At 39.8% G+C, this 10,760-nt stretch overlaps 1 protein-coding gene across 1 annotated transcript; it reads right to left on the bottom strand.

The window, feature by feature from the left end:
- Positions 1 to 6,903: 6,903 nt before the first annotated feature.
- On the bottom strand, positions 6,904 to 10,375 carry LOC115927869 (transmembrane prolyl 4-hydroxylase-like). Its single transcript, XM_030994166.1, has 4 exons — positions 10,289 to 10,375; positions 9,358 to 9,484; positions 7,769 to 7,877; positions 6,904 to 6,982 (listed from the first exon to the last, which is right to left on the bottom strand). The coding sequence occupies exons 1-4, from the start codon at positions 10,364 to 10,366 to the stop codon at positions 6,904 to 6,906; spliced, it is 393 nt and encodes a 130-aa protein (XP_030850026.1). The 5' UTR covers positions 10,367 to 10,375.
- Positions 10,376 to 10,760: the final 385 nt, after the last annotated feature.

Here is a 10,760-nt window from a genome sequence, read left to right as displayed (position 1 = left end):
CATCAGAGATGGTTGGCCGGAAACGAAGCAGCAATGTCCAGTTAGAGTCAGGGAATACTGGAACATCAGGAGTGAACTCTCTGAAGCAGATGGCATCATCTTCAAAGGCAGCAAAATAGTGGTTCCCACTACTATGAGAAGGTTCATGCTAAACAAAATCCATGAAGGACACTTAGGCATCGAGAAGTGTAAGAAACGTGCTAGAGAAGTCATCTATTGGCCCAGAATCTACACAGACATCACTGAAATGGTCCAAAGTTGTACTTCATGCCTAATGTACAGACCAAAACAGCAAGCTGAAAGTCTACATCCTCATGACGTGCCGAACCGCCCGTGGGAAAAGTTGCTGTTGATTTGTTCACGCTGAACAATAGAGAGTACATGGTCATCGTCGACTACTATTCACAGTTCATTGAAGTATGTACTATGACTTCTACTAGTAGCAAGGCCGTGATCAACCACATGAAAGCAGTATTTGCTCGCCATGGAACGCCATGTGAACTCATGTCGGATAATGGTCCTCAATTTGCAAGCCAAGAGTTCCAGAGCTTTGCAAAAGAATGGGATTTTCACCATTCTACATCGAGTCCATATTATCCGCAATCCAATGGCCTCGCAGAGAATGCTGTGAAGATTGTAAAAAAAACTCATATTGAAGTCACAGCACAGTGGACAGGATATCCACAGAGCTCTACAAGTCTAACGCAGTTCACCACTAGCATGCGGAAAGTCTCTGGCAGAACTCCTCTATATTCGTCAACTTCGATCAGATCTCCCCATGCTTGACAGTTTACTCGACAACCAACAGGTCAATACTCGATTGGTGAGGGGAAGAAAGGAGAATCATAAGGTGAAGCAAAAAGAGCGATTCGACAAACATGCTCGAGACTTGTCAAAGCTAAAGCCTGGAGATCATGTGATACTTCAAGACATGAAAACCAACACCTGGTCGAAACGTGGTATTGTCAGGTCTGTCCAGGATCGAAACAGACCATACCAGATCGAGACAGAAACAGGAGAGATACGTCGCAGAAACAGACGTCACCTCAGGCCAGTCCCACGTCAACAACAAGCCGAGTCTATTCCACTACCAACACATGATGACTTCGAGCTAGATGACACTGCAGAAGCTACAGAGCAACCAGCATCTGAAGAAAGCTCAACTACGTCATCAACCAGAACCAGAAGCGGACGAGTTATTAAACCGCCAGATCGCTTGAACTTGTAAATAAATGAAAGCGAACTACAGAGAAAGACTTTCGCGTTTTGTAAATAGTTTATAGTTACAGAGTTCAACTTGGACTTTAAAACATAACTGCAGGATTTCATGAGCATGATATATATTTGCATGTTATAGTTTAAAAATATAACCGGATTCAATTAGTCACTTTGATTACAAAAATCAACAGATATCACTCAACCTCAACGGAGAATTCCAGTGTCGCGAATGGCAACCTTGAAAGATATGGACTGTCGCGTAATAAGTTATATATTTGAAAGCGACAGTACTCCAGCTTTAAGGGACAGAATAATGCCCTAGTACAGTCGCGAGTGTACAGGTAGTCCACCCTGTCACTCTGTACAGTTTAAGAAGTTTTATATATGTATATGTAAACCTCTTTTAAAGAAGGGAGGTGTAGTGATAGCTACATGTAGTTTAACAGAGTCTGCAAATACAGACTAGCATGTATAACTAAATATAGAATGACCTGCAACCCATGACTCATGCCAGGTCATGTTATGAAACAATGAGTACTTGTACATGAGATGCTACAAAGATGTCTGACTGACATAGAGCCTCAATAAAGCTATACAACTTATTAGTTCAATCAAAGCTCTCCAACTGGTCTTTTATAAGAACATAATAGACAGTCCCTTTCTGCCTGGTTATAAAAAAAATTGTCGCCTAAGGGGACATGGTGTACATTTTTTTAAAACATTAATCATTACATGCCTAATTTTTAACACTTTAATGTTTCACTCACATTCTGAAAAGTACTGTAATGTACAAGCAAACTTTGGGAGAAATTATGTGCTCACATTCCTGAGGTTCTTTGGAGTTAGGGCTTGTAATTAAAAATGAGAATTTCCACGAGGAATACATTGAAGCCCTAACCTGAGGCTTCCCAATGTCGGATGTGATCAAATTCAGGTGGAGTATGGATATGGTTATGATTAAAATTAGTAAAAAAATTGGGCTCAATTTCTTTGCTAAGAATGATCGATATGAAAATGGTAAAAACATGGATACAAAAGTACACTAGCGCCGTAAAATGTTAGATGTGTAGACATAGCCATAGGGCTCCGAGCTCCCTCTCCTCTCCACCACTCTCATCTTGGTTTTACACTTACTCACTCAGCCCAGACTCGTCAAGTGACATGACATGCAACACATTTTCAATTCCAGCTAAACTTGTTCAGTTTAATTTTGTTTTCATTTTCATACAAACCTTTCAGCGGTGGAATGTTTGACTGTGAAGGAAATTGCTGTTGTTCTGCCCTAGCTAGATGCATTTCTTCATCTTCCTCGCTATCCGTTTCCGAAGCCTCGCCTGGACCACGACACCTGCTTGCCGCAGCTCCTCCCCGATGGACGACTGGCTGCGGCCCGCTACAAGCTCGGCTGCTGCAGTCAGTTCGTCGTCCGAATCTGATTCGCTTGCCTCCCCAGAAACGACTCGTGTAATAGTAGACATGCTTTTTTTTTTATATGAATGACGATAACAACAAAAATGTAACTGCACCCGTTTAATTAGTGTGATTTACAGGAGTAGACTAGGCTTTTAAAGACACTTCATGAACAATATTATTGACCGTCCTGTTTTCCGAGCCCGAAAATGTTCCTTTCTAATTCGGACCTTGAGATGGCGCTCTTTAATTTCTCTGTGACATAATTATATCGACATACCATGGGTTTAATTTTCTGGATGCTACAATGTACGAAACGGAAGAGGGGGGGGGGGGGGGGGAGGTGGGGTGTTTTTTCGTTCTGTTGGATGGTATGGCCACTGTGGGGCAGTCTGCTGTGGGGGCACTGGCGTACTGAGGAGGGAGGCTGGGGGGGGGGGGGCAGTTCCCCCTCTCAATAAAGTTCAAACGTAACTTACAAATGTTGCTGAACTTTTAATATGATTTTTCCTCACTATTTTGTAAATTATACTTTTTATGCGTTTCTTGGAAAAAATCAAATTCCCAAATTTACTGTCAGGCAAAACTACAACAAAAGATAAAACAAAACTTACAACAATGTTCAGAATACCACCCCCGGAGTTGGGGGGGGGGGGGGGCGGGATCAATAGTATTCACAAAACACGCAGAGGGAAACATTTACTGATAGCAAATAATGATAATTAGTATCTTTCATATTGTATGCATCTAGCCAACTTTATAGCAGACATACCTTGCTGTAAATAACATCTTTGGTCCACCAGAAGAAGAAGACAAAATTACTGGGGGGAAATGTAGTGCTTTTTTGGTTTCAAGAAAACTGCACATCTATCAACCTTTATTATGTCATATTTCTTCAAACTCGTCACGCTGAATTTCATTTATTTCTTCATTTTCTAAGTTTCCTTCATGGTAAGGCAGAATGGTATCGTGGAAATGTCATTTTTATAAACATGTTCTATAAAACACTATTGAATGAATATAATTATTTATGTTTATCATATATATATATATATATATATACTTCAATCTGTCAAAAAAAATCAAGTTCAATAAAATGCCTATTTGTCTACGCCGGTCAGTGTGTGCATGGAGAACTAACCACTAGAAAGAGAAACAGACAGAGGAGGTCGGTGCAAACCAGGCCCAAATCCAAGATTTTTAGGGGGGGGGGGCCAAATTTGAAATTATGCAAAACAAAATATTGGTACGTAATGGTGACACCGGCATTGGCAAAAAAGTTTGCGGAAGGGGGGGTAGACAACAAAAAAAACCCATCACCCCACCCTTATACATGCAGGCCCCGCTAACATTTCTCGGAGGGGGTCAAGGGGTGGAGCCCCCAGAAGCTCAGGCAGGCAGTTAGACATTTAATTACTGTCCGATGAGCATATTTTGATACCTTATTAATGGGACGCTGGCAGGATATAAATTGGTGTGGGGTCCAGGGGACGGAGCCCCCAGAAGCTCAGGGGTCTTATACATTAAATTACTGTCAGATGAGCATATTTTTATACCTTATTTGTGACACTGGCAGCTTACAAATTGACCTGGGGTCCCGGGGGCGGAGCCCCCGGAAGCTCACGAGTTTAGGGCAATAAATTAATGTCAGATGAGCATATTATTTTGATACCCTTTTGTGACACTGGCAGGACACAAATTGGTGTTGGGTCCAGGAGGCGGAGCCCCCTGAAGCTCAGGGGTTTTAAGCATTAAATTACTGTCAGATGAGCATCCAGGTGTGCCTGACTTTGGGCCCTAGGTGAAATCTAGGGGCAGAGCCCCCGGAAGCTCAGGGGTTCTAAGGCATTTAATCACGGTCAGATGAGCAGATTTTGTTTTTGTTTTTTGCCCCGGATTTTGGAAAATTACGTCGTCAGATATTTCGTCCAGTGGCTTGGGGGGACGGGGAAGGAACTTCTTTTTTTGTTGCTTTCATTAGCAAAAAATAATAATCTTTCCCCCCTTTTTTGCCCCCCCCCCCCCCCCCACCCCCTGGATTCGCCACAGGTGCAAACGTGACAAGGACAGTCTTAAGAGAAATCTGAGTTACTTCAGCATCACTTCCCAGACTTGGGATGTGACTGCTGCAAACGGAGTCTAAATGTAGACAAGCTTTAAAAGATGTCAAACGAGCAGTAAGAAAGACCAAAGGCACAACAGCACTTTTCAGGACGAACGTTAAAGGTAAAGACCAGTTATGGTCTTGCAATTGCATTGTGAAAGAAACGTTGTGGAATCGATCAGAAAAGATTGATCATCTAGCATCTAGCATCTGCAAGGTTCTGGAATCATCAAAATGATAAGAAATTTGGCCCATTCTTCGTAAAGTAAAGTTACAAGCACTAAACACAGAACGATGTATATGGGACTACCCTATATCTCTCACAGACCATGAGAGAAACAAATTTACCAAATATATGAATTAGTAGGCGGTTTCCCGGCAAAGTTTTTATCATCATGTATTAGTCAAAACATATTCTTTCACATGATTGGTAATGAGAGCTTCCATTTCATTTTTTGAAATTGGGGCGTTTCCAATACTGGTCTTTACCTTTAAACTTTCAGACGATACACAGGAGACTCCGCAACCAAGTAGCTCAACACTTAAAATCGAGGCGTCAATCATCTTCATGGCATAAAGGAAAGTGTCTAAATCTTCTTAGTAATTAAAATGCATATTGCATCATCGACAAAAACGGCAACATAGAGCTAAACAAATATATTGTACTGCATTTTATGAAACTGTAGCAACCACTACAAAACGATCTCACAAAAGTCAGTTCAGTTCAGTTTATTAAGAGCATCATTTCGCAGCCTCGGCTGAATTGCATGATAATTTGCAAGTTAAAACATGTCATACTTCGTTAAAAAGTTTGTTTCAAATTATTTTTTGTTAAAATACAATATGATTAACATGATTAACAAACACAATGAATCTTAATCAATACTTTGTATCAGGCGCGTACACAGGGGGGGGGGGGGGGTGGGGGTTAACCCTCCCCCCTTTGGTATTTTTTATGTGTGTAAACCCCCTAAAAACCCCCTTTTTTTTTTTTTTTTTAATTATAAAAAAAATAAAAAAAATAAAAATTATGCCCATGGCTGACCAAAAAAAGGTGACCTTACCCCCCCCCAACGAAAAAAAATGTCAAATTTTCAAATTTCGAGACCCCCCCCCCCCCCAAAAAAAAAAAAAAAAAAAAAAAAAAAAAAAATATTGAAAAAGAAAAAGAAATATTAGATTAAATGCTAAAAGATTGACAGATTAATTAAATAGATAATTTACTATGCGCATGAGTTTCATGAGACCCTACAAAACTAAATGAAATAGCAGATAAATCGAATATAAAGTCAAAACATCATTGGTGCAAACGTTTTTGATACAATGTAGCGAAAACGAAACACTACATACGACAGAGATTTTATGCAACGCAAAATGTTTGTAACAAATAGAAAAATCGGTTTGGAGTGTACACTGACCAAGATTCTACAACTCAATAATAAAATATGAACCTAATATAAAGCGCAAAAAATTTTTATATTTTTATCACTTAATTGCTTTGGCCCTAGGGTTTCTGAGATTCTACCAAACAAAAGAAAACAGATTTAATTCATAATATAGCTTAATTGGAAGCTGACTGTATACTTATCATATTTTCTTTGGCATTATGCGTACCCATTAACGTTGAAAATAATAAATATAAGCACAGTTGGCTCAATGGTAGAGCAGAGATCTTGTTACCGGGATGTCCCGGGTTCGAAACCCAATTCGATGCGCTATGGTGCCCTTTGGTAAGACATGAATTCTCATTACCAAGTCCCCGGAGAGGACTTAAAGCCGTCGGTCCCCTGGTTGCTTACCTAAGAGCATACACATGCTTTCTTAGCCGTCAGGTAAAACAATCTAATGAAATATAAACAATAAAATCCCTCAAAAACGAATAGAGGGTGGGGTTGGGTTGGGGTTGGGGTTGGGGTGGGTGGGGGTGGGGGACGGGGTGGATGGGACACGGGGATCAGAGTTCTCCCTTTAACCCGCCAGGTCCTGCAGCTGTATCACGTGACCCATCCACAAGACCGTCTGGCGTCTCTCCATCTTGAACAGCGCCCTCCCGTTGTGCCTTGGCTTTTTCTGAAGCTGCGTTTGACGTCTCTGAAGAACCAATATCGATGTCTTCACTGGATGATTTTGTGCCTGTCGAAGAATCCACAGTGGATGCGTCTGTTTCCATCCTATCGCTTTGTACTGTCAATGCTGGCTTGGATCCTGGTACTGCGTGCTTCGCAAAATTTCTTATGAAACTCCATTTGTCTGCAAACGCAAATTTAATAAATACGTTATAGTTTGCTGTGAATAATAACAATTGATAATGATGATGATGACTATTGCAGTAATCTCATTTCAAGTCAATTGCTGAACCTGTTTCCAGTGGCGATTATCGAGGTTTTGGGGGGAAAGAGGGAGCTTGAGTCCCCTCTTCCCAAAAAAATTGGGAAGAAAAACAAAATTCAAAATTTGCAAGGGGTAAGGTTGTTATTTTTGGCAAAAATACTCATATTCTCTAATTGGGTTCCGGTTTGGTGTCTTGAGGTTTTCAGGCATCCTAAAGGTGACCTCGATGTTTCAGAAAAATGGCAATGAATTTGATTTTGGGGTCATTATTCGAAATATGCTGACGTCTGAAAACACTTGTCATGTCATCGTTTTTGCGAAAACCGAAAGTTCTTTACTAAGGTTTATGTTTCGGATTCAGGCGTTTTTGGACAAAACAAGAATGTGTTCAATAAAAATGGCAATAAAATGAATTTCTCAAAAATTGTTTTGACATACCCGATCGCGAATTAAGATATCAAAAGTGAAAAGGTTAGGCTGCACCTACCAAAGGTCCTCCTAGAATTTCGCGAAAACTCGAAATATGACATTTTGCACAAACCCACATGCACGCACGCGCACACGCACACGCATACACACACACGCGCGCGCGCGCTTACCCACCTCATGTATTCGGATTTGTTGGAAACCTGAAAAATAAGTATATCGGGGATCATCGTTGATATACCACACGCGCAAGGTAAGGGAATACGTTGGAAAACTCACTGACTGTATATGTCATCTACAGCTATCCAGTTGTTTGCTATCCACTTGACTCCACGCTTTACTTTACATCCACCATGTAGAGAATATTTATCCTGTGCCCCTAGCCAACCTGAAAATGTCACATATATATTTGTTTTAATATATAAAGAGAAGTTAGGATGTTATGCGACGGAGAAGATGAAAGTGACACAAGACAGAATAAAAAAAAATTCTGTTCAGACGCTATAGTCAAACGAAATTTCGCCAATTGGCTATTGTTTTATTGGGTAGGAAAGTCTTTTCTGAGGGCTTTTGATTTTATTGCCATTTTTGTAAGGAATATCGTTTTCAAAATGTGTAATGACATCTAGCAGTTCCCTTCCTAGAATTGTACAACAGATATACCCACTGGCGTACTGATGGGGGGGGGGGGGCAGTCGACCCCCAAATAGATTTAGGAGGGGGAGGGGGGAACAGTGCCTCCAATTTTTCAGGTACCTCCAAAAAGCCCATTATTACATAGGACAAGTGCCCCTTTTCTTTTCTAATAATTGTCCGCTCCCTCTCTTTTCATTTCTGGTGACTACGTCTTTTCAGGTGCGAGAAATTTCCTTTTTAACCTCTGATATTTTGGTCCTTTTTTTAATTTGACACGTACCTCTTTTCCTTTTTAATTAGTGTACTTTTTCCTTCTTAATAATAACCCTCTTCCCTTTATCTTAAATGCTACTTTCCAACTTTGATAAGAGCCTCTTTTATTTGACACGTGCCCCTTTTCCTTTTTAATAAGTGCCATATTTCCTCCGGATAAGAGCCCCTTTTCCTTTTTCATATGAGCCCCTCCCTCTTTTCAAAATGCCCTTTTTTAACATCGGATAAATGCACCTATTAAAATTTGATAGCTACCTCTTCCCTTCAACATTATGATATTCCCCATTTAAATTCTCACATGTGCCTTTTTTCATCTCTGTTCCCTTTAAGGTGCAAGAAGTGCCAATTTTATCTCTGATAATTGCCTTTTTACTTCGATACGAGCACCTACTCTTTTCTAATAACTGTCCTTTTCCCTTTTGATAAGTGCCTACTTTCTTTTCCCCATAACACGCACTCCTAATTTAAGACGATTTAGAGCCCCTTTTCTACCTAGAGCTCACTCGCTACGCTCGCTCGCATTTACAAACGTTGTAATTTTGTTACTTATAAAAGAGCTTTTTAGTCTTTCTTGATTATATTGTGCTAAATACTCATCAGGGTTTTTTTTTTTTTTTGTCTTCTTTATAAGATGTAATTTTTCGCACTGGGACCTCACAAATCTTAAATTATTTGCTCGGTCGCTTCGCTCGATCGAAAATTAATATTCAGACCATTACACCCAAATGCAAATTGTTTTGCTTAATTATTAGCAGTATCTTGTACCAGGTAAAGAAACAAATATTGATACCAATACTGGTAATGTAATCACCATCATGACGATGGAGGGGTATATATACCAATGTCTCCCTATTTAAGAAGACGCTCCGCTGCCCCTGCATTATGCTAATTGGTGGTGATGCAGATTTGATGAGTTCTGACCCCAACAAAGTTTTCGCTCATTAAGCCACTGGAAATACCTGTTTCCGGGTCGACTAGGTGATTATACCACATGACAGTCTTGCCCTTGGCAGGGTGTATTACCATATTGGCATCATGACAATGGTTCTTCAGATCTGTCGTGGTTGGCTCATTTTCAGCGGCAACCTGAATGAATTATAAACGTTAGAAAGTTTTACTAGTGAATCATTATTGTCAATTGCTTCAAAGTACATGTCAAGCACTTTCTAACGTGTCTCATCATAAGAATAATAAATGTTCTTATATGTTTTCGGGAATTTAACTCTGCTACAAATCGAAACTAATATGAAACCCAAAAGTGGAATGAACAAGAAAAAGGGTATACCTCAGCCTTGAGTGGTTGCAAAAATACATGCTAGTTAATATGTAAAGCTGTCTTCAGTCAATACAATGAAAGATTTCACGAGCTGCAGGTTTTTTTCCAAAGCTGAAGACAGGCTTATGCTGAAAAAACTACGTATCACGCTAACGGCTTTATCATCAGGACTGATCACGATGCTTCAATTCCGCAACTCTAATCAAGGGCAACTGGGTACATTATAATGCACAATAGTGGACTAGAAACAGCATCTAGCCTCTACATTATTGCAGATGCAAGTTCTTGATGCATGAAAACCAGGGCATGGTGTGAAGTTTCGGGTTTGATGTTCATGGGTTCTGTTTGTTATAAACTTGTAATTCACAATGATCTGAACTACTAAAGGAGTGGCATAAATTTTCTGTCAGTAAATGTGTAATAGATTTGTGGCAGTTGATATCAATAATTAAGTCTTATGACACAGGCCCCTTAGCCCCGTCTCATTAACAGTTGATATCAATTGCAAATATGCACAAAAGAGATTGGAGACTGCAAACTTGCGATTGATTGAAAGACTTGCGATTGATTCGGATCAATCGTAACTCTTCATAACACGGGACCCAGGTCTTTACCTCAGCGCTGTATGTTGCATTATCAGCATATGGAAATGCTGTCTCACCCCCTTCCTCGACGTCATTCAAATATGTCATGATGGTGATGTACCTAAAAAAAGGTATTGAAGTTAGTTCAAATTCAATCTAGAACAAATACCTGTGAGAAGACATATCGTATATACAACAATCTTAAGCACTCTCATTTTGGTCATATTAAAAAAACTAATTATTATACTTTTATCTTTCTACTAACAGTAGCTACCATATTTAAATATTCCATCATCATTATGTCTATGTTCCTCTGATTTTCCGATATTTAACTTAAATTTATCTCATTTGAAAACTATATTAGCATTGTACATTGAAAAAAGCGTTTGACTGACACCTTTTCCAGCAAGCGATACCACCAGAGGTCACATTTACATGTTTACACTACAATTGACATTTAAACTGACTTCAGTTTTGGCAAGGGTGAAGTATATGTAATCAT

The sequence above is a fragment of the Strongylocentrotus purpuratus genome, unplaced genomic scaffold (assembly GCF_000002235.5).
Source record: "Strongylocentrotus purpuratus isolate Spur 01 unplaced genomic scaffold, Spur_5.0 spur5_scaffold_21, whole genome shotgun sequence".
Taxonomy (NCBI): domain Eukaryota; kingdom Metazoa; phylum Echinodermata; class Echinoidea; order Camarodonta; family Strongylocentrotidae; genus Strongylocentrotus; species Strongylocentrotus purpuratus.
The sequence above is the reverse complement of the archived record's forward strand: the minus strand, read 5'-3'. Positions and strand labels throughout refer to the sequence as shown.

Coding starts and splice junctions, on each gene's coding strand:
- LOC115927869 (XM_030994166.1), bottom strand. CDS start 10,366: ATGACATATTTGAATGACGTCGAGGAAGGGGGTGAGACAGCATTTCCA. Junction 9,485..10,288: donor ATGCAACATACAGCGCTGAG/GTAAAGACCTGG, acceptor TAATTCATTCAG/GTTGCCGCTGAAAATGAGCC. Junction 7,878..9,357: donor CCTAGTCGACCCGGAAACAG/GTATTTCCAGTG, acceptor TGACATTTTCAG/GTTGGCTAGGGGCACAGGAT.